This window comes from Monodon monoceros, unplaced genomic scaffold (genome assembly GCF_005190385.1).
Source record: "Monodon monoceros isolate NGI ecotype Baffin Bay Population unplaced genomic scaffold, NGI_Narwhal_1 Super_Scaffold_15, whole genome shotgun sequence".
NCBI lineage: Eukaryota > Metazoa > Chordata > Mammalia > Artiodactyla > Monodontidae > Monodon > Monodon monoceros.
The window spans coordinates 58,764,307-58,788,616 of NW_021703771.1; the positions used below are offsets into that span (position 1 = coordinate 58,764,307).

Sequence of the window (24,310 nt, forward strand, 5' to 3'; positions counted from 1 at the left end):
ATTGATTTTTGCTCCAATAAACTCTTAGAACATTTAATATGGCTCATTTTATCTTTTAATAGTTAATCCTTGAAATGCTCATTATTATTATACCTCAGCAATAATGAAATACAGTTGAAATATCTTAAAAATAAACACAACTCTTGTTGGTGCCACTACACATGGATGTCCCAATGCAATGGGTGCTAAGGAGCTATCAAGGGCTGGAAAATAGGAACCGTCCTTTGAGGGTGTGAGGGGTGGGATATTCCCTTGTTCCAGGAAATAAGGGTGAGGGGGCCATGCGTTCCTGCTGGGACATTTTTTGCATTTTGCAGTTGTTTAATTTTTTCTTTCTTTTTTGTAATTTTGAATTTTTTGTGAGACCCAGGTCTCAAGACAAGTGGAAACATCCTTACCACAGTGAGCAGACCACAGGTACTTTGAAACCTTTCCAAGGATTGACGATCCTTGGAATCTGGAAGTTCTGTTTTGTTTATGTTTTTATTTCTTTTAATTTTTATACAGATATATTCAGAGATCTAAGCAACTTTTTCCATTCCCTGTCTTCTCCACCAACTTGAAAGTGAATAATTTTAGCAAAGGAAGGAGGAAAATACTACAGCAACATTTTGAGAGGTTTGGGATTTTTTATGAAAAAAAAAAAGTAATGAACTGAGATGGAGAAAATGTTCCCACCTTAAGCCCACATGAATCCCTCTCTCCCACCTCTACTGTCTTCCTAAGTTTCTATTAAAGAAGCCATTGAAGCAGCTCTACTATCATCACAAAGATGCATTGAGTGAGGAAAAAAGAAAAAGACAGAGCTGGATAAAGAGTCACAGTCCATTGGTTCCCCAGTCGGTGTTCTACAGTACTCAGAATGTGAGAACTTGCATCATGGCCATAACCTCCACATTCTGGAGTTGTGGCCGGCTGCTCAGTTGGCCCTTCTATCCTGGTCCTGGCATCTGGGCTCTCTTCACCCATCATCCTGCCTCAAAAGTGCATGAAGAACCCCATCAGTCCAGGTCAGCTGTTGTCAAAAAGCACCAGACGTGGAGTCCCCTTGATCCTGACACAAATCATGTCCCTGTGGGGTATGAACAAGATCGTTGAGATCTTGGCTTCTCCAGCATCCATACCCGGGAAGTGTTTGACTGTAGGAAACCCAGGTTCTCTAAGGTTGTACTGAAACCACAGTCCATGACTAGGGAAGCTCACAAAGTCTTTATCCTTGGCCGTTGAAATTTACCAAGTCCTGAGCTATGAGTAGAAAGAACAGCACGGCAGCCAAGTGCTCCTGCCATGCCTGTAGGCTGAAAGAAAATGAGATTGTGGCACAGGAGACCTCAGCCCTCCGAGTGCAAGCCAAGCACATTTCCCTGTAGGGTGCATTTTTGATTGTTCTCTTTTTAAAAGACTCGTTTGTCTCCTGTCTGAGAGCACCACACCTGAACAAACCTTTCTGTCATAAACACTTTTCTAGTAGTACAAACACACTGACTCACATTTTAATCTACACCTGTGTCCAGCTATGTTCTCCCACACATGCTATGGCCTGTGTGTGTGGTCACCAAGGTGTGTCTGTGTGTGTGTGTGTGTGTGTGCACGCCCACATATGTATGAGTGAACATGTGTTCTTTTGCATTACTCTCCATTTTAAAAACCTTCATCTTTAGTTCAAAAAAAAAAGTACCATATTTTTATTAGATTATGGAGAACTCGGACGGTTTTCCTCCCCTGCTATTCTCTTTCCTCCCTCCCATTCAGTGTTGTTTCACGTTAGACCTTATTTACTTTTCCATGCTGCTGTCTTTGGATTCACTAAGAACAACTTTGGTGAAATAGCAGATCTCAGTTTTCAAAAGTACAAGCTCTTATTTGTTTAATCTTTAAATTACCATGATAAAATGCTATACAAAATAATAGCATGACACTGCAGCACTGTTAACATATAGGTTGTTTTCCTCACATTTTAAGTTTTGGTGATAATTGTCTTCATATTTAAAGTGCTATTTAGATTTATTAAGTCCCATATTTACTTATTATTTTATCTACTACGTTTCACTTTAATAATGCCAACCATGACCAGGTAAGAATAGAATTATTAGAACACAGATTTGGTTTTGCACCATCCGTACCTAAATCACTAATCCCACTGTACACAAAAGCATGTTGCCTAAGTATTACTAGTGGATGTGAGGTATTTTCCCTATTTAAAAATTTTATGTTCTTCTCAGAAACAAAAATTGAACTGATGCATTTGGAACATGCCTAGAACATCCACAAGACAGAGGATCAAAGGAAATGTGAGGAATGAACAGTTATTTTCCATGTAGGAGTCAAATGCTGTATTTCAGAACAGCATTTTTTTTTTTTTTTTTTCTGCTGTACGTGGGCCTTTCACTGTTGTGGCCTCTCCTGTTGCGGAGCACAGGCTCCGGACGCGCAGGCTCAGCGGCCATGGCTCACGGGCCCAGCCGCTCCGCGGCATGTGGGATCTTCCCGGACCGGGGCACGAACCCGTGTGCCCTGCATCGGCAGGCGGACTCTCAACCACTGGGCCACCAGGGAAGCCCCAGAACAGCTTTTGATATTGATATGATTTCCTATTTGACCTTTTCCATGTTCCTCTTGATATCCAAAACACTTCAATTATTTAAGTGGATTTTTCCATTTTTAATACATAGTTTTATAAATTATTAGGAGAAAAAGACCTTGATGATTAAAAAAACATTGGCCCATTAAGTAAACAGGTAGCTTTTTAAAGACCCTTTTTCCTAGTAGTGTCAATTCCTGAAGTAATCCTCAGTCTAAGAAATTGTATAAGTTTAGTGTTTATTGTTTTAAGGTGTTAGGTTTGGTGTAACTTGTTAAGTCACAATGGATAACATGTCACAATGGATAACTAATACATGTGTTAAGATTGAAGAGAAAAAGAAACATTTAGGGTTTTTTGAAGGCTTCAGTATTTTAAACCTATTACTGATATGCATCGGCATGTTTTCTGTTTTAAACTAAAATTGTAGGACGGTATTGAGGCTTATCACGCTGGTTCCTATTCCTAAATACATAAGGAGCTTCCTTATTTTCAAATAGGTTTCTTTTTTTTAACTCAGTTAATGTCGTCCAAAAGCACAAGATGAATTTTACTTATATATTTATTGGATTATATAGTATTTTTTAGGAAAAGCATCTGCCCCAAAAATGTCTATTTCAAAAGGGTGCACTGCTGGCATGGATCACTGCTGCCAGTGCCCTGCTTTCCCTTGTAGAAGGTCATGTTTTGTACATTGTGAGGTTTGTATCAGGGCTATGTGGATATTCTATCAGGTGAGAGATGATTTGACTTCAAAGATGTTCTTTGTTTCACTAAGTTGTATAATGTCAAGAGATTCTGCTGTTACTAAAAGAGAACGTGTTTGATGCCAGATTGACTGCATAATTTCATCAGTATGACTTTCTGGTTTCCTAACTCCAGAAGATCTCCAATAAGATGGTGACTTCACTATCATTTCATCAGCAATGCTTCTCTAAGAATATCTAGTGGAGTCTTGGGGAGCCAGGCTAGCTGGATATTCTTACTAGGTAAACATTTTGTTCAAGGTTCAATTAATGGTGAAAAATCAAGGTGGAGGGAGGGTGTTGGAATATGTATAAGTTTGCTAGGGCTGCCATAATAAAGTACCACAGACAGGCTTAAACAACAGAAATTTATTTTCTCATTCTGGAGGCTAGAAGTGTCAGCATGATTGATTTCTTCTGAGGGCCTCTCTCCTTGGCTTGTAGATAGCCATCTTCCTCTGTGTCTTCACGTGGTCTCCCCCCCTGTACATGTCTGTGTCCTAATCTGCTTTTCTTATAAGAACACCAGTCATATTGGATTAGGGCCCACCCTAACGGCCTCATTTTACTTCTTTAAAACCCTATCTCCAAATACAGTCACATTCTCAGGTATGGAGTTAGGACTTCAATGTATGAATTTCAGGGACACATAATTCAGCTCATAAGAGAACTGAAATGTATTGTTTAGGAAAATAACTAACATATTACATAAATAAAATTGTTGGGAGTCTTAAGCAGAACAGAGTAAAAGATACGTGTTATAATAAAAGTGGTAATGAGTTCAGACTTATTGTAGGTGATAAGGCTCAGAAATTGTATAAGAAATAAGAGCAGAAGAGTTAATCATGGAGAATCTCTCCATGGAGACTGGAGGTGAGGACCATTGGGGGCATCTTGGAATGGGCTGCCACAGTGAGAGAGTGTGTGTGTGTGTGTGTGTGTGTGTGTGTTACATCATCATGAAGTTGATAACGTAAATTATATCATTAAATGAGGAAGGGTCAAAAGTTTCTCTCTGGACCATTTACATTCGTCAAGGTATAAATAGATAGATTATTTTTTTAAAGTATATTTGAGCTTTGGTCTTTCTTAGAATTGGGTTGTTTGTATCAAATGAGCATCACAAATATTTTATGCAGAAGAAAGAAAAATTACAGTTAAAAAGCACATCAAAACTATGATTAAGGGCTTCCCTGGTGGCGCAGTGGTTGAGAGTCCGCCTGCCGATGCAGGGGACACGGGTTCGTGCCCCGGTCCGGGAAGATCCCACATGCCGCGGAGAGGCTGGGCCCGTGAGCCATGGCCGCTGGGCCTGCGCGTTCGAAGCCTGTGCTCCGCAACGGGAGTGGCCACAACAGTGAGAGGCCCACGTACCGCAAAAAAAAACCCAAAAAACTATGATTAAAAACATATATGCATTAAAGAAATCCAGAGTGAAAAAGTAATCAGAGCTAGGTGTGGATGTAGTAAATAACATTTTTTAAAGTGAATTCACTGCTGCAATGTTAAATTTTAAGAAAAATCATTCTAAGACAAGTAAGCAAAGTTGTCACAGAGAAAAATATCAGATAGTATATTAATATAAGTAGTTCTAAGTTGATCTCCAGGAAAAATTTGAAAATAAAAACTAACAATTTCTTTGAAAATTTTAGAACATACCAATGCAACAAAAGACTATGATGTGGTATCTTATAATGATTAGATATTAATCATGTTTATAAAAATTATATTCACTTGTTTGGGGTATTAGCCTAATAGGCATATTTGGTCATAAATTACTAAAGGTAATCCTTTTGTGGTGTTAATACAACAGAAAGCAAATTGAAATATTTTATTTCTCCTTGGGTGGAAGAATTACAAGAAAGACACTCAAGGACTATTTGCCTATTCGTTTGTATTAAAGGTTTTCAATACTATAATCCATTGTTATTTAATACTTTAGAGCAGGGGACAGCAATGTTTTTCTGTAAATGCAGTAAATATTTTCACCCTTTTTAGCCATGTGGTCTCTATCACATCTACTCCATTCCACAGTTGTAGCATGAAAACAACCATCAAAAATACTAAACAAATAAACATGACTGTGTTCAATAAAACTTTAGGTATGGAGACTGAATTTCAAATAATTTTCATGTGTCACAAAATGTCTTTTTATTTTCTTTTTCAAACCTTTATAAACGTAAAAACCTTTCTTAGCTTATGCAAAAACAGAATAACAGGCCAGATTTGATAAATGTCTATTTTAGAGCCACCCTGTTAGCTTGCTCACAGATTGATAAGATAGGCAAAGCACTAAATAAGCAGGAAATCACCACTGAAAAGCACATAAAAAACATTAAGGCTCTTGAGCAGATTCCTAGATGGAAGCCCAGCTGCCTTCTGGGATACCTTAGTGCTAGATATCAAGCCACACCCAATTGGCTGATGTTGAGTTCATTGATTTTCTAACTGAAATATGCAGAGTGGCTGAACTGTTGGAAAATATATGCACTTCGTTCAATCAGAGGTGATATAATTTTAGCAATAAATACATCACAGTTGGTTTTTCTGTGATAGTCCTATATCATTGTAATAGCTAACATATATAGAGTGCTTTCCATGAGAGGGAACTTGTCTAAGTACTTTAACTGCAGTAACATTTAATTCTCACCAAAAAAAACCTAACAGGTGGGTATAACTGTTGTTGTCATTTTACAGATTTTACCTTTCAAAATTCTTTCACTATTTATCTGGCTTATATTGTCGTGTGTGTGTGTGTGTGTGTGTGTGTGTGTGTGTGTGTGTATTTGTCTAAACAAAAGAAAAAGCGTATTAGTAATTCACTGATATGATAGACCATGACCACTATTATCAAAATCCCAGACCCATTCTTCTTCTCACATCCACTTAAATGATCTGAAGTAAAAGAGAGAAAATGTAAATATTCTACCAACCTAATGAGTACACAATAGGTATGACAACTATGAGCGTTACTCTCAGTGCCTGTGCCATGAGGTCTGAGAAAGCATTTGGTGCACTATCCTTCTCGTATAACCTTCCAAACAGAGTTACTGTCAAGATAGGTCCAGATAGTGGCTTCTGGCTGCAAAAGCGTCCGTCACTTGACACCTATTTAAAACACAGGGAAGTTGACTGACAGTAACTTTCAGTTACACAACCTCACAACATACTCTTAAAATTCAGTACAACTGGATGAAGAAACAGTAAAAATAATGGCCAGATTCTATTCCATCTGAAATATGTGAAATTGTACAGAGTATAAGAAAAATTGGAGCTATGGAATTGGCACTGATCCATTTATTATTGAAATGCCCATAATCTATATCTTATGATTTACTCTGAGAGAGCATCTGATGAGTTAATAAACATAAAACAATGGATCTGAGAATAAATAAGAGAGAAATCTTGTTCTCTCCTACAAGAAAAAGACTCCTCCGAAGGGTCAGGCGGGCTTGACTAAGGGGGTTATGGGCTGAGCCTCTATCATCCCTGACACTCACTCACCACAGCCTCCCTACCTGCCTATTGTCCCCAACTCCCCAAAGCAACTGTTTGGAAGAGGAGAGGGGAGTGAGAGCAGGACCTGCAGGAAAAGTCAGTAGGAGAATGTGGCTGGACAGAGCACTTGCGCAGTAATAAATTATTTCTTGCATATTAACAGAAAAAAAAGGTTTTGCTTTCTTGCCAATTCAGCGACTGTCCAATTCTCTCTAAGCTTTTCCTTCTTTCCTTTTCTCTGATGGTCACACGGTGCCCTAGGCCATCCCTCCCCAGTGACACAAAGAGGCTTCCTCTGGTGGGACTGGTCCTGAAACTCTTCTTGAGTCTTCTTTCTACTTGACCGACCTGAAACACCCCAGCCCACTCCCTGAAGTCCCCACAATAAGATATATTTCTTTATTCTCAAGGACATGCTCATTTTTCTCTAAGGGAATTTTAGACAAGAGATCCCATGTCCTCAGTGTCCTTGGTGAGCCCTAAGGACAATTTTACCCTTTCCAAATGAAGGTTTTCATGATATCTGTAAGCACTTGGGCAGGTTTTCTACTCAAAAGATGCTTCCTCTTACATAAAATGAGTTGGCAATATTAAGCAAAAAATCGTACCTGAAATTCTCCAGGTGCAAGCTGAATTCCACTCAGCAACACCTCAGGGAAGACATACTGGGTTTCAAAAGTGCCACTGAGGGAGAACATTTCAAACCTGGTGGAAGCAGTTTCAACTGAATCACCACAAGTGTGTAAGTCCATTGTTTTACACTTCAACAGAGTACAAATCTAGGAACGTAAAAACAAAACAATAAGTCTTAGGAAAGCCAGTTGAAACATTCTCTTGACATAGAAAAAAGTGCCTATGCCCCTTTGTTTATAATGTTTGTTATAGTATTACTTCCTCATTAGATTAATCTGGTTCGTTGCTGAATGCTTTTGCAACTAGTAATAAAAATAAAGGACTTCAGACCCTAGTGCTTTCTGTAGTTCACTGTAAACAGATTCAACCACATAAAGAAATAATCAGATCCTTGGTCTACAGTCATGAACAATTATACCCTAATTGTTTTCAAGTTAGCCATGTTTTTAATAATCAAAAGTGTTTGATTATTTTTAAAAAGTTTAGACACTAGTTTAATTTCTACCTTAGTGCCTATTTCTAACAATGAAGGAACTTTAAATCTGTACTGAGTCCTAGAGTTGATCTAGAGACAACTCTTGTGATCTGGAAAAGTCACATACCTTATACCTGAGCAGGAAAATGATGACAGCTCTTGTTATCCTACATAGTTATACTATACTACACTACAATACATAGCTATTTGCATGTAAATTTATGTGTATGAATCACCTCACCATGCAGATGCAAAGTCCCCAAAAGGAAGATCCATCTTCATTTAACTCCATCTGTACTGCATCTTCAAAGCTTTACTCCAAGCCACCTTTATTTCTTGCCTGACTAAAGCAATAGCCCTTAACTGCTCTCCCTGCTTCCACTTTTGAAGTTGGAGAGCAAGCGTTTTAGGGCAAGTGTGTCAAGATGGGATACAAATAACTTTCAGATAAAGGTAGAATGAACACATGCTTCAATTTTGTTCCCTTGCAATCCTACTAAAACCAACTTTATTATTATTATTATTTTTGGAAGATCTAAACCCACAAGGTTAGGAGAACAGGAGGATAGATTATGGCACAAGTTTAGAAGTTGGGGTGTTGACGCAAAAATGGTAACTGAGGAAGCAGCCCAAGTGCCCATCAACAGAGTATTGGATTAAGAAGATGAGGTACAGGGCTTCCCTGGTGGTGCAGTGGTTGAGAATCTGCCTGCCAATGCAGAGGACATGGGTTCGAGCCCTGGTCTGGGAAGATCCCACATGCTGCGGAGCAACTAGGCCCATGAGCCACAACTACTGAGCCTGCGCGTCTGGAGCCTGTGCTCCGCAAAAAGAGAGGCCATGATAGTGAGAGGCCTGCGTACCGCGATGAAGAGTGGCCCCCGCTTGCCGCAACTAGAGAAAGCCCTCGCACAGAAATGAAGACCCAACACAGCCAAAAATAAATAAATCAATAAATTTAAAAAGAAAAAAAAAGATGAGGTACATATATACAAAGGAATATTACTAAGCCATAAAAAAGAATGAAATATTACCATTTGCAGCAACGTGGATGGACCTAGAGAATATTATACTTAGTGAAGTAAGTCAGACAGAGAATGTGGAATCTAAAAAATGATACAGGGCTTCCCTGGTGGCACAGTGGTTGAGAGTCCGCCTGCCGATGCAGGGGACACGGGAGGATCCCACATGCCGCAGAGTGGCTAGGCCCGTGAGCCATGGCCACTGAGCCTGCACGTCTGGAGCCTGTGCTCCATAATGGGAGAGGCCACAACAGCGAGAGGCCCGCGTACCGCAAAAAAAAAAAAAAAAAAAGATACAAATGAATGTGTAAAAAAAAAAAACTGAAACAGACTCATAGATATAGAAAACAAACTTGTGGTTACCAAAGGGAAGAAGGAAGGTATGAGGGACAAATTAGATTATGGGATTAACAGATACACGTTACTATACATAAAATAGATAAGCAACAAAGGTATACTGTATAGCACAGGGAATTACACCTATTATCTTGTAACAACCTATAATGGAATTTAATCTGCAAAAATACTGAATCACTACGTCGTACACCTGAAACTAACACTATATTATAAATCAACTAAAGTTCAATTTAAAAAATGGTAACTGATTTAACAGACCTAAGAAAGCCAAGTTCTGAACTAGCTGTGGGGAAAGCTAAGAATCAACCAATCTAAACTTTTGAGAATACTCAAAAGTTTCCATCTCTGGAAGCACTAGGTACCTCAGGGGCTGGGAGTAAATTGGGGTGCTTGAAGAAAGGAAAATTTGTGGGAAGTTGTTAAGAATGCCTCAGTACTGAGTCCCCACCAATGGATGGGCAGCTACCCTTTCCCTGTTCCAGTAAAAGATGGAATACTTATTTCCAGAGAGGGTAAAGCAGACGATGTTTAGATGGAGGTTTTGAAAGACATGTTTGAAGGGGATTCCTTGAATGAATCAAACTGAATGGTAAAACCATCTCCCTCCACCCTGCAAGGTCATTTCCCTCACTTGACTCTCTAAATGCTGTCAAAAAAGGTATTTATCCTTCAGGAATAGGGTTGCCAGATAAATTACAGGACAGGAGTCCCAGTTAAATCTGAAGTTCAGATAAACTAAAAAAACTAAACCCAGTTTTTAGTATAAATATGTCCCAACTATTGCATGGACATACTTATTTTTTTTTAAGTTGCTGTTTATCTGAACTCTGAATTTACCTGGGCATCCTGTGTTTTTATTTGTTAAATTATTCAGGAAGGGAAATAGAAGATTTTTTTTTTTTTTTTTTTTTGCGGTACGCGGGCCTCTCACTGCTGTGGCCCCTCCCACCGCGGAGCACAGGCTCCGGACGCGCAGGCCCAGCAGCCATGGCTCACGGGCCCAGCCGCTCCACGGCACGTGGGATCCTACTGGTCTGGGACACGAACCCGTGTTCCCTGTATCGGCAGGCGTACTCTCAACCACTGCGCCACCAGGGAAGCCGGGAAATAGAAGAATTTTGAAACCTGGAAAACGTAATCATCCCAAAGGGAAATCTTTAAAGACACTTACCTCAGGGACTCCCCTAATCAAAAGCCCAGCTAGACCGTCCCTCTGTGAAGCTTAAAACTGGCAAGTATCACCCACAGGCTCAGAGCTTTTAGTCAGTTCTGGTAACCCTGAAAAGTCACCATATCCATGAAGAAAGCTTCTAAATTTAGAATTTTAAATTCGAAAACCTGTCTGGCCCCAGTGGCTTAGCTAGGGGATCACTGTCCAGCCATAATAACAGAGGACTTCGTTTCATTTGATAGCACTAACCAACCTCCCAACACCGAGAAGAGACCTACCACCAATCCCCTCAAGTGGAACCAAGACTCTGGGGCAGGCGGAGAAGCAGACAAGACTGAGAGGAAAGGATGGAAAAGAGGGAGGAAGAGCTGAGACACTGCTGTCTTGTGTTTTAACCAGCTTTTGAAACTTAAAACTAGATCACAAAATAATAATAAAAAAAATAAGCACAATTTTTTAATTTTAAAAATATGGCAGTATAATACCATATATATACCACATATATAATGCAATATATGTCAATATGCTGTATAATATATGATAATATTTATATGGCAATAAATATTCTTCTACAACATAATTTTTTAAACTAATTTCCAATCATTGGACATTTTCTACCTGTGTTTTTTATACCATTTTTTTCCCCTTCCTTCTAGCACCTCAGAGCACTGATAAGAAATATTGATTCCGCCGATATTTTCATCCTTTCCTTTCTTGTTGCTCTTTCCCTTAGGCCTATAAAGATAATCATGTTTCTCTCATCTATTGGGAGAACACAAAACAAAAAAAGCATGGGCCTCTCTGTCTAGCTTCTACCTTGTTTCCTTTCTTCCTGTATCAGGCAAGATTTTTGCAGAAGAAATATTGACTCGCTCTTTCAATATCTCACTTCCCTTTGACTTTTCAACCCACTGTAATCTGTCTTTCACTCTATCATTATGAGCCCAGGAGATTCCACCAAAATTATACTCATTCATTCAATAATGGTAAACATATTGCACAAATACACTTCACGATTTCCTCCCTCTGAGAGTCTCTGCTTCCTTTCCTTCCATGAGAGTACTCTCTAAGTTCTCCTTTATTTCTCAAACATATTTGCATGTTCCTATTCTTCTGTTTATTTCCTGCCCAAACACAAGAGTTTCAAAACTTCCACCTTTAACTCACTGTTCACTGTTTTAGTCAGCTTTTGCAATTCACTCTTGTGGGTTTACCACCACCTTTTTCCTGCTGGTTTTCAAAACAATATTTCTAAATCTCGTATCTTCCTAAAGTATCAGACCCATATATTCAACAGCCTATTGGATGGCTCCAACTGAATGTCCCCAGAGTAATTAAAAACCAGCACATCCAAAGCTGGATTGAACATCTTCCCCACTCCCATCCAATTTGCTCCTCCTCTTGAATCCTGATCTGTCAAAGCATCACATTTCATCCAGCCACTCTTGCCAGAAACCTGGTACATTCTAGATCCTTCTTTCTGCTTTCCTGTTCCATGTCAAATTAGTTACTAAGTTTAGTTTTCTAAATATTTCTTGACTCCATACCCTGCTTTTATTCCTATGAACATAATCTTGGTTCAGGTCCTAATAGGGCTATTTTCATAATCTAACTAGTCATTTTGTCCTATGTTCCATGATCCGTAGGGCAACCAGAACAATCTACTCAAAAACAGATGTGATCACATCATTCCCCTGCTGAACACCTTCCAACAGAAACCCATCACTGATGGAATGAAGTCCACATCTTAGAAATGAGAGGTAAGATCCTGCAGGATGTGATCCTGCCTCTATGCTCATCTTCCACCCATCCTTGCTTCTTATGCTACATTTCAGTGACAGTCAGCTGCTTGCTTGTCCCAGCATACCCTGCTTTTTGACATATCCACCCCCTTGCTTAACCCCACCTAGAATTCCCTCCCACTTTTTTTCACCTGGATAAAATAGCATAAGTTCAAGCAGCATGTCTTCAGAAACTTCCCTGGATCCCCAAATTAGGCTAAGTGAAGCTCCTTAGTATTTCTATAGCAAAATATGCCTTTGTTCTATCACATGCCAACCTGTACTGAAATTATGTTCACCTGTCTTTCTCCCCTACTAAATTCCTCAAGAGGAGGGTCCATACTTATTCATCTTCATCACATTAGCACCAAATATACGCCTGATATGTATTTGGCCCTCGATAAATGTTTGCCAAAATGAAAAAGCTTTGGTAGAGGTGCTTATCATACAGCAAACAAAACGCTACACAGTGGGCATGGTTCCAGCACTCAAAAGGCTTTCAGTCTCAAACAAGTATGTACATAATTTGACATGATATGTCTTTGAAAAAGTTAACCATAGGATATTTGGGAGTATATAAAGGAGTTACCTAACCCAGCTTGGGGAGTGGGAGTGTCAGAGAAGCCACCTTGGTGAAGATAACACCTGTAAAGCACTATGAGTGTTGAGTAGCTGGGGGCCATCAAAAAAACAAAAAAAAAAACTGTTCAAACATCCGGAGGTTCTACAGATGCTGACACACTGTAGATGGGAAATGTCTCAATATGATAGAAGCCCAGGGTACATAGGGGTAGAAGTGACAGATGAGGACAGAGAGTAGGAAAAAGCACATGTTAAGACTTCCTGAGTCTTTTATGTTAAGGAATTTGATTTGCCAATTAGAAAACAGTGAGGAATTTTAAGCAAGTGAGGGAAATAATCAGAAATGGTGTTCCATGATTTTTGTAATTATAGTGTAAAGAATGAACTGGATGGAACTGAAACTATCAATGGGAAGCCCTCTTAGGAGGATACTGCAATAATCTGGGTGAAATAGGATGGGGGCCAGATCAAGGAAAAGAAGGGCAGAATGAGAGAAACATGGAAGCAGCTTGTTCTTAAGGGTTCCACCTCAACTGGCTATAATAGCTCCCCCTTTATGTTGAGGGCTGTGAGATGTCTGAATCTTTGCAGCTATTCTACTGCACATCACAGAGGTCAGCTCTATATGTCTCCGGGACATACTCAGTCTGAAGCTTCTTATAAAACAAGATAGGCATTAGTGACCGTAAATGGGAAATGCCTTGATAAGTTCAGGCAGGAAATATTAGACGTTAATTATTCATTAAAATTATCTGTAATTTGATTAGTAGATCATTTTAAACACTGGGACTGTAAGTGAATGTTCTGCCTTTTCCCAACCAGTTTAAAATTGGACTGACATCTAAGATTGCAAGTTTTAGCAAGTAAAAATTCAGGATACCCAATAAATTCGAATTTCAAATAAACAACCAATTTTCAGTATACACATGTCCCCCAAAGTGGGACATACTTATAATAAAAGTAATTCATTGTTTATCTGAAATTCAAATTTAACGGAGTGTCCTGTTTTATCCAGTAATTCCCCTGCCACCAAAAGAATCATTACCTGTAAGTAATAGCTCCCTTCCACAGTATGTAGTCCATCAAATGCCCCTAGTACATAAACTTCATCTGATCTCTTCTCAGACATCTTGTAACTTAGATGACAGCAGAGATCTTTCTGACAAACTGTGTAATTTCCTGTGACTCCTTTGAGCTCCAAGAAGGTGAACTCGTCAAAAAAGATGATGCCCTTAAATTCCTGGTTTCCCATTGAGGGGGCTTCTATACCACTCGCATAAGAAGTCCAATTCACTACTGCTGTGGGGTGTGGGTGGGAGGCCAGTTGTGAGAGGAGGAGTTTTCCCTTCTCTGTCTTCATATCATAATGAAATGCTCTTGGAGAATCAGGTGCGTAGATGCCACTTCCTGGAAATTGGAAATGACATTTAAAACAGTAAAGCAAAAAGGGGTTGCATAGTTGTTATTGTTATTCTAAACTCATGTTAACATTTTACTTTCTCTAAGCTATATATTTCATTAATTTCATTAAAATATGTTGATAAGGACAGATAGGTGAGATGAAATCCAATAGAGTATGTCACCAAGAAGCCAAGAAGAGAGAGTTTCATGTAAGAAGTCGTAAATTTTGAAAAAAACAAAAAGAGCGTACATTCAAGTTGAATAAAACTAAATCAATTTATGAAACAATTTAGGTTGAGATTGATTCTACAGCGTGTCACCAGCTAGATGTGCAACCATTAAGAGTTGGAAAACATTGTATTGAGGAGTACATGTTAGCTAGAAAGAACATGATTTGTTTTTTCCTTTTTTGATTACATCAAAATCTTAAAGATGACACGTTACCTGTCATTTTCTTTGAGGGGTAATGTAAATTGGATGCAAGGAAGTTGACTCCCATGCCCATAGCCCAAGCTGAGTGGAATTCAATAGCTGACAAATGTGGCAAAACATTCATCCAAGCTGTCGGGAAGAGTATGGTGTCCACATGGAAATCTTTCACCAGGGTCACAGCAGGATCATGGAAGAGAATATCAAAGCACGTGAAAATAGCAAACTTTCCAAACGTGGTGTTGAAAGTCACGACCTCAGCTTCCTTGGGTGCATTGAACTGATCTTCACCCAAGAAAAGATTTTGCTGCAATAAACAGAAGATGATGGGGGGCGGGAATCTCTTTTAAGAAGTTGGCCTGGATATCACTGCATCTAAAAGAGTGCAAGCTCACATCTACTAAACGGTGCCAATCTCATCTACCACCACTGTCTCTACAGGGAAAGAGCATTAGAAAATCAAAGATCACTATGCTGATAGGATTACTATGGCCTTTGGTTTAATTTCCACATTTGATAGATCTGTAGAAGGGAATCCTTATCTATTAAGACCTTCTCGAATATTAGAGACATAGGAGTGAAACAGATAACTTCTATTTGCCAAGAACACATAACAATTTTCTGCAGACAAAGAACTTTCTTTCCTCCTTTCTCCTTAAAACCAAGTCTATCTGGTAAGGAGTTTTTCATTTTAGCCTTGACCCTTTGCCAGGGCATGTCATTAAAAGGACAAAGTCCAAAAGGCAACATTTTATTTCAAAACAGGTAGCTTCTACTGATTATCACATACTCGTAATGACACTTTCCTGTGTTCTTAAATGTACAGGACACCTCCCTTTTCTACAACCTTACCACAAATAATCATTACTTTCTATGCTTTGTCTCTCCTCTGCTTTTAAAGTAAGCTTGTTATTATCAACAATGGTGATTTTTTTCCCTTCTTGTCCACTTTATTTTGGTAAGCAATTCAGTAGTTGAATTATCTGCAAATGAATTCTACCTTATGGTAGCGGGCCACCAATTTCCCCTCAGAATCAAACACCACATCAGTGTTGTATTGGTAACGACCATCAGGGGGACAGTGAGGGTCTCTGGCATTGCATGGCTTCTTGTCTCCAATGTTTGCCACGACGTAGATGGAGTTGTCCTTGGCCAGACAGCTGAGCCTTTCTTGCACTGGGGTGCGGCCAAATCTGATATGTGTTCATTGGAAGAGGAAAAAAAATCAAACTTAGCATTTAATTAAATTCAGAATGATAGTTGCCTGAACTTATGTGATATACACAAAAATAACTTCTAAACAGCATAGATAGAAGGGAAGGATTAAAACAAGAAGAGACTTCAGAGGAAGTCCATGCTTGTGGGAATTTGGTTCTAGGAAATTATTCTAGGATAAGACTCCAGGACATGTATATTCTTATGACATTTATCATCATCTATAATCATATATTCATTTATGTGCTCATCTTGTATGTCACATCTTATAGATATTTGGGGGCAAAGACACACATCTCCTGTTCACCGAACACATGTCTGAAAGAAAAGAGGTATTAAAAAATATTTTGAATGAAAGAACAACATTTTGGAAGTAGGATGATTGTGGAAAGATGGCAGAGTAGGAAGCGCCAGGAATCCATCTCTCTACCTAGATAAAACTTACCCTACAGGAATGTAGCTGACATAATTATTTTGGAAATCTGGAGTCTATTAAAAGACATGAAACTTCCAGGGAAATGCTTGGAAGATAAATTGCAGTCAGGTTGAGTCAATTTAAGCTCTTAGCTCAGCAGGGGCTATCCATGCCCCAGCCCCTGCAACCCACCCCATTGCAGGCAGCCATGCAGGTGTTCTTGGAGCAACTTGCCGGCAGTTTGTAGGAGCAGGGTGGGCCATAAGGACCCTGTCTTCCAGATATCAAGGGTCTGGTTCTGATCACTGCTAACTGCTCTGTTCATGGAGGTACACACACAGAGACAGGCCATTATTACATATACTGTTGCAAGTACTTCCCCCACTGGCTGAAACGACTTCTAGGGGATTTAAAGCACCAGTACCTTCTTTTTTACCCCTTTTTGGAGCCAGACGTTAAAGGACTAGGACATGGAAAAGCAACAACTATACAGAATTCAGAAAATCACTGCATATGCCCAGGGAAAGTCATAGACTAAGAGAAGACCTGAGAAGACTTTAAGCTTACTCCCAGCACGGAGACAGCCTACAACAATCAAAACAAACAAACAAAAGACATAAAACCCTGAAAAAGGGGGAGAATTTGATTTCCAGAGTTATCACATTATAAGATTCAGATGCCCACTTATCAAGAAAAAATCGTAAGGCATGCAAACAGGAAAATATGACCCATTCAAAGGGAAAAAATAAACCAATAAAAACTATCCTGGAGAAAGACCATATGGCATACCTGCTGGACAAAGACTTTAAGACAACTGTCTCAACGATGTTCAAAGAACTAAAGAAAGACATGGAGAAAGTCAAGATGATGATGTATGAACAAAATGGAAATATCAATAAAGAGATAGAAACCCCGCCCCCTCCCCAAATTCTGGGGCTGAAAATGACAGTAACTGAAACAGAAAATTTACAAAAGAGATTCAAAGACAGACTCAAACAGGCAATGATCTCTAAAAAGGATGAACTCAAAGAGACCCATATTAAGACACATTATAATCAAACTTTCAAAAGACAAAGACAAAATCATAATTTTGAAAGCAACAAGAGAGAAGTGATTTATAATGTACAAGGGATCTCCACTAAGATTATCAGCAGTTTTTAATCAGACAATTTGGAGGCCAGGAAACAATGGGCTGATATATTTAAAGTGTTGAAAGAATAATACAGTTACTAAAAACCCTGTCTCTGGCAAAACCATCCTTCAAAAGTGAGGGAGAAATTAAGATATTCTATGTTAATATTAGACCAGATAGACTTTAAATCAAAAAAGGTTATGAGAAACAAAGGACATTATATATTAATATCCAGAGTACAAAGGGAACTCTTAAAAATCAACAACAGCAACACAAACCTGATTCAAAAATAGGCAAAAAACACAAAATAAAATAAATAAATAAATTAATTAATTAAAAAAAAAAAAGGGACTTCTCTGGTAGTCCAGTGGTAAAGAATCTGCCTTTCAATGCAGGGGATGCAGGATCAATCCCTGGTTACCGCAACTGAGACCCAACGCAGCCCAAAAAATTAAATAAATAGGCAAAATATTTGAACAAAATTTTCTCCAAAGAAGATACACAAATGGCCAATAAGCACATGAAAATATGCTCAACTTCATTAATTATAGGGAAATGCTAATCAAAATCATGACAAGATACCTCAAACCCATTAAGATAGCAACTATTAAAAAAAAAATAGAAGAACAGCTGCTGGTGAGGATTTGAAGAAACTGGAACACTTGAGCACTGTTGATGAGAATGTAAATGGTGCAGCCACTGTGGAAACCAGTCTAGCAGTTCCTCAAAAAATTAAAAATAGAACTACCATATGATCCAGCAATTACATGTTTGTGTGTATATCCAAAAAGTTGAAAGCAGGGCCTCAAAGATATGTTTGTACACTCACGTTTATAGCAGCATTATTCACAATAGTTAAAAGGTAGAAGAAACCCAAATATCCATCGATGGATAAATGGACAAGCAAAATGTTGTACTATATACATAAAATAGAGTATTATTCATACTCATATTCATACTTTCCTTAAAAGGAAAGGAAGTTCTGAACATGCTACATTGTAGATGAACCTTAAGAGCATTATGCTAAGTGAAATAAGCCAATCACAAAAAGATAAATAAGGTATACAATTCCACTTATATGAAGTAGCTAGAGTGGTTATTTATAGAGAAAGAAAGTCGAATGATGGCTGCCAAGGGCTGAAGGGAGGGGGAAGTCAGGAGTTATTGTGTTTTTTCCCCAGTTGCATTGAGATAGAAGTGGTATATAACACTGTATAAGTTTAAGATGTAAAATGTGATGATTTGATACATGTATATATTGATAAGTGCTTACCACAATGTGATTATCCTTCACCTCACAGAATTACAATTTTATTGTTGTTATGGTGAGAACATTTAAAATCTACTCCCAAAGCAACTTTCAAATATACAATACAGTATTGTTAACTATAGTCACCATGCTGTACATTAGATCTGAGAACTTACTACAAGAAAATTTGGTGTCATCTGCTGGCAATATAAGAAAAACCATAGCAATCATACACAAAACATATCACTGAAAAAGACCAACAAGGATAGGAAACTGCATCTTAAAAAATTATTATCTCAGTGCATTTATATAAAAAATAACCATTTGATAGTTTTCCTCCCTTGTGTACTTCAAGTCATATCTGAAATGCAGATATAAATACAATACATTGGACCACTTGAAGTATATTTATCCCATGTCTTTTCAAATCACCTGAAGTGGTAGAATAGATACATGAAATAGAAGCTTACCGTTCTGGATTTCTAAAACAGTCCCGATTACATATTTTCCTCCTGTATATATTAATCTTGAAAGTGCATCATGTATTTTAATACATTTCGATTTAAACTACATTTTTCAGACTGTTTGCTATACCCAGAAAAGCTCCAAAATTCTTTCTTAGATTTGGAGTTTAAAAAATGCATTTTGCTTATGTGAGCCTGAAATCTGCTTCTCACTTAATCGTTAATATTTGCTGAGCCCTTAAGGTATGCAGAGCTCTGTCCTAGGGCTACTGGGAACAGAAAAAGGAGGTGAAACAGAAGAATTAAAATATATTTTCTAAGACTGCTTTCAAAGTGTTCAATCTCAAAATATAATACAAGTCATCAATTATTGAAGAAGACATTTATTAACCTTAAAAATGTTATGAAATATTCAAAAAATATTTGTTGGGTCCTAGCACTACACAAAGCACCATGTTAGATATGTAGGCATCTGGGGAAAGGACATTCTGGGCAGAGCTGCCCAAGTGCACAGTGTGGGAGATACAGTGTAAAATATGGCTGGTGCACTTCAAAATCCTCTAATCTTACTGGAGAAAATGTGTATGCACACAAAACCCTGAAACAACAGTACAAAATAATATGCAATCAAGTATCAAAATGCTTTTTCATTCAAGCTAGCTAATTAGGCAAGTTTTTTTTTTTAACTTATTGAACTAATGACTGACTCTTTAATCTGCAGGCCACATCACCTTTATCAGAGGTGCAGACATTCGCTGTATTAAAGGATGTCCCTTGTTCAAAAATTCCTACTCATTCCCACAGTGGAGTACCCAGTACATAGGAAATAGTCAAGGAAAAAAAGCTGAATAAGTAAATTCATCTTTGAGTTAGGCTCCTAGACACAGTTTGTCTCTCAAGAAATCTACAAGGTTTCTTCTGCGAGGCAATGAAAGCTTGTAAGTCATATTCTTCCTCTCAGCCTCCCAGGAACTCACAGAACTGTATTGTGTGTTCATTTGTAATTGTCAGCCCACTACCATGCTGCCTTGTAACAACTACTTCCTCTACTTTATTCAGGTAGCTTCTACTTTGTTTTTACATCTAAACTGTTGTGTTTTTTAATTATATAAGATTTTGTAAGAAGCCTCAGATCTGGAAGCATGTGAAGTATAAATGCTAAATAAATAAATAAAATTAAAAAGAGAAATAACGAGGGTCTGTTCCCATAACACCCAGGCTAAGTGGTGATGCAGACCCCCCCCTCCAAAAGGTTGGTGACTTTGAGAAAAGAAAGTAATCAACTCTGGATATGTCAAACATACTCAACAAGGCATGATATCTGGTTGTATGCGAGGGGTAAAGGAGCTGGACTCCTCTCTTCCTTTCTCATCCTACATTCAATCTTTGAGCAAAACCTGTCAGAGCTACCTTCAGACTTTATTCGGAATCTGGTCATTTCTTAATATCCAAACTTCTACCATCTTCATCCAAACACCATAATCCCCCTGCCTAGATTATCGCCATAGCTTTTTTTTTTTTTTGTGGTACGTGGGCGTCTCACTGTCATGGCCTCTCCCGTTGCGGTACACAGGCTCCGGATTCGCAGGCTCAGCGGCCATGGCTCACGGGCCCAACCGCTCCACGGCATGTGGGATCTTCCCCGACTGGGGCACGAACCCGCGTCCCCTGCATCGGCAGGCGGACTGTCAACCACTGCGCCACCAGGGAAGCCCCAATAGTGCTACTTTTATCAGACTTCATATTTCTTATTCTAGACTTGATGTAAAACACACAGTTCTGCTATATCACCTCCTAGGTTATCACATTAAGCTTTAAGAATTTCATATATATTAAACTCATCCAGCTATCTTATTAATGTGAAAGGAAAAATTTTAATCTTAAACTGACATGTGACTCTGTTTCACTATTTTCTCACTTAGTTTTAAAAGTACAGACCTACATAGGGAAACAATTTTCTGTTCACTGGCAAGGAGTCAGAAGAGGTGAGTTTGGATATGGTTCTTCCTCTAGCCAACCACCCTGTGGCCCTAAGTTATGCTATCATCTCCAGATCATTCCCCCAGTGGAAATTCACATTGAATTTGATCATTTCTATGTTATGTTACAGCACTGACTTTTGTGATATCATAATTCATATTCATTTTCCTAATACACATGTCTGTAGGAGATGAAAAATTATAAAACTATCTTGAAACTTAGAGTCAATAGTAAATCTTATACAGTGATCTTCTACAAAGTTTTCCCAGGTAAAGTAATTTCATGTTCATGATTAAATTTTCCACAATATGTTTCTTTACCTGTCGGGATTATTACAAGGGATCCAGTTCACTTGAGGGTCTGGGATATCCTCCAAGTATGGGTAGATAGATTCCCTGTTGAAGTTAAAGCCGTAAATACCATCTTCTGGAGTCACAATAATATGTGCACCCTGTTAAAAACGGAGCTGAATCAAAATATTTCTCAAATAAGCAAACAGTCAAAAATGGGGCCTGCAAGAGGACCTGAGTGGCTGAAGAACAAACATTCAGGGTTTTTTTTTACCACCTTATTCTTTTGCTTTCTATATTTTTATAATTTATTTTCTTTGTCCAACCAATTTCATTTTCTAATCCCACAGTAATCATTTCTATGTAACTTTTTCATCCTTTCATGGCTGTTAATATTTTTCCAGGCTATTCTCAGGCTCTACCATTCACTGTGGTTGTTAACTATAAACCTAACTCTTCCCTGGATAAACCCTCTCCCTGACCTTTGGCCAATTATTTGCCTCCACCCAGCCTTTCCTGCCTCATACCCTGCAAATGTCCTGCTTCTCAGAAGGGACCTCTGACACAGTTACCTGAAGGGTGCCAGGCCTAGAGGTACAACGTGAGCTCACCTGGGCGCCTTCAGTAGGAGGGCCATCTTGGAAGCTGCTGTGTGGCCTTTAAGGAAATAGTTGGACTAAGGTGAAAAAGAACCTCAGAATTCTTAATAACTTTCTAATTAATTAATTAATTTGTTTGGTTGCACTGGGTCTTCGTTGCGGCATGCAGGCTCCTTAGTTGTAGCTCACCGGCTCCTTAGTTGTGGCATTCGAACTCTTAGTTGCAGCATGCATGTGGGATCTAGTTCCCTGACCAGGGATCGAACCCAGGCCCCCTGCATTGGGAGCTCGGAGTCTTAACAACTGCACTACCAGGGAAGTCCCCTTAATAACCTTTTTAAATCTTTGCATGTAGAAGAATGTATGTTGATAGATATATGTCATACGTATATATCCATAACTTTCATCAGACTTTATATATCCCTTGTTTACCTGATCTACAAATAGCTTATTTCAACTAGATTCGTCCAAACCACACACTTAAACTTAACCCTTCATTCAACTCAAGGACTTACTATGCATTAACATATGTACTTTTGTCTTGTAATTAGAATGAAGTACGAAGTATATAATACACACTGTATATAATACACAATGCAATTTACGTTTAATTGTCTTGGTATTATGAACTAACCTAGAAACCTACAAACTCTTAAGAGCACAAAAGTACACCAAGGCCACAAACACTCTAAGAATAGCAACTGATCCCTCACCCATCTGTCCTTCACCCTCCATCTGTAGCAGAAAAGAGCAACAAAATTGTTGAATTTACAGCAAGTTCCTCAAAAGTTTGTTGCCACTTAATAACCAGCCATTCTTTTCAAAATGTTGCTCTCACTACAAGGGAAGCATGTAATAGTGTCTTTGCTCTAATAACTAGGAGCAGGGAGGACTCTGTAAAAGAAGGACTTGGCTACCCTGACACATATGTCATTCAAAAGTGTAATTGACCCTGACAGTGATTCTGTCTCCTAAGACCCCACCCTTTTCTCTACGTAGAAGCCAGCACACTTGAGAAATGGTACCTGCTTTGATGCTGATGTGATTGCTTCCTCCAAAAGATCCAGATTTTGGTTCATTAATAGCAAGGCCTCTTCATGGGACACCGGCATCAGGGTGGCATTAGGCAATATCACTGCATGCTCATATACAGCTGCAGTAAACGTATCCAGAGAGCTGGCTGTTAAGACACAGAGGAAGAAAATTGCCGCATAATCCAGCAACTGAGACATAGTCATGCTGAAGTCCAACGATTGCTGAAAAGCAGAGCAAGCCCTGATATTTACAGGGAGAAATCACGTGGTTCCCAGAACTTAGTACTTTAAAAATAAATTACAAAAGCTAAGTTTAAGAAAGCCTTCTGGTTTTACATCATAGATGTAGATGTAATCAGATTTTATGTAACAAATGACCTTCTTTTTGCAAGACTTTTTGAGGATCAAATAAGAAAATGCATATGTGTTTTCCTTCGCTAGGGTTGTCATAACAAAGTACCACACACTGGGTGGCTTAAGCAACGGAAATGTATTCTCTGTCATTTCTGGAGGCTAGAAGTTTCAGAGGAAGGGAGTCAGCAGAATTGGTTCCTCCTGAGGGCTGTGAGGGAAAGATCTGTTCACGCCTCTTTCCCGGTGCTTTGCTGTCTTCTCCCTGTGTGTCTTCACCCGGTATTCTCCCTGTGTGCATACCTGAGTCCCAATTTTCTCTCTTTACAAGGACACGTGTTAATGGATTTAGTGCCCACCCTACTCCAGTAAGACGTCATCTTAACGAATTACATCTGATATGATATTATTTCCAGATAAGGTCACTTTCTGGGGTACAGGGTGTTAAGACTTAAACACATGGATTTTTGGAATTCGTACATTGAGAACTTCAGCACCTAGTAGTCTATGTAAATAATTTGAAAAATAACTTTTCAATTTTGAAATTATTATTAATATCATCATGTGAATATTTGAGCTTCATACTTTGTTCACTTTAGTTTGCACAAAATGGCAAAGAGTCAGAACAAAGGGGAATATAAAAGGGCTATTCATTGTCCATTCCTATGTAACAGATCACCCTCCAAAAGTAGTGGCTTCTAACAGCAAGCATGTATGATCTCACATTTTCGGTGGGTCAGGAATCCTGGGGCAGCTTGGCTGGGTTCCTCAGGCCCAGGGTCTCTTTCACAAGTCTGCAAAGGCTGCAGTTACCTCAAAACATGACTGGGGAAAGATTCACTTCTCAGCTCCAGGCTCACACAGCTGATGGCAGGCGTTGGGTCCTCACTGGTTATGGACCAATA

The 24,310-nt window shown here is 38.8% G+C and overlaps 2 protein-coding genes across 4 annotated transcripts in view; both read right to left on the reverse strand.

Annotated features, from left to right (window-relative positions):
* LOC114896285 (trace amine-associated receptor 1) overlaps positions 1 to 6,286 on the reverse strand; it is a 32,221-nt gene extending 25,935 nt beyond the window's left edge. The window contains exon 1 of the mRNA XM_029224252.1: positions 6,261 to 6,286. The gene's annotated coding sequence lies outside the window, so the exon portion shown is untranslated. The remainder of the gene's footprint in view (positions 1 to 6,260) is intronic.
* VNN1 (vanin 1) lies at positions 1,672 to 23,272 on the reverse strand. Of its 3 annotated transcripts, none has more exons than XM_029224251.1 (8): positions 23,046 to 23,264; positions 21,452 to 21,582; positions 15,677 to 15,869; positions 14,692 to 14,983; positions 13,892 to 14,253; positions 7,434 to 7,604; positions 6,301 to 6,435; positions 1,672 to 1,806 (listed from the first exon to the last, which is right to left on the reverse strand). In XM_029224251.1, the coding sequence occupies exons 1-8, from the start codon at positions 23,256 to 23,258 to the stop codon at positions 1,804 to 1,806; spliced, it is 1,500 nt and encodes a 499-aa protein (XP_029080084.1). In that variant the 5' UTR covers positions 23,259 to 23,264; the 3' UTR covers positions 1,672 to 1,803. The 3 variants fall into 3 exon arrangements, with proteins under 3 accessions (XP_029080084.1, XP_029080083.1, XP_029080081.1); XM_029224250.1 differs by having other exon boundaries at positions 1,710 to 1,816; XM_029224248.1 differs by lacking the exon at positions 1,672 to 1,806 and having other exon boundaries at positions 5,143 to 6,435; positions 23,046 to 23,272.
* Positions 23,273 to 24,310: the final 1,038 nt, after the last annotated feature.

Excerpts from the sequence above, each read along its gene's own strand:
- VNN1 (XM_029224248.1), bottom strand. The coding sequence starts at position 23,258 with ATGACTATGTCTCAGTTGCTGGATTATGCGGCAATTTTCTTCCTCTGT. Across the intron at positions 14,984-15,676 it reads TGGTGGCCCGCTACCATAAG|CAAAATCTTTTCTTGGGTGA; the intron begins GTAGAATTCATT and ends TGTTTATTGCAG. Across the intron at positions 7,605-13,891 it reads AAGGGAGCTATTACTTACAG|ATTTGTACTCTGTTGAAGTG; the intron begins GTAATGATTCTT and ends TTACGTTCCTAG.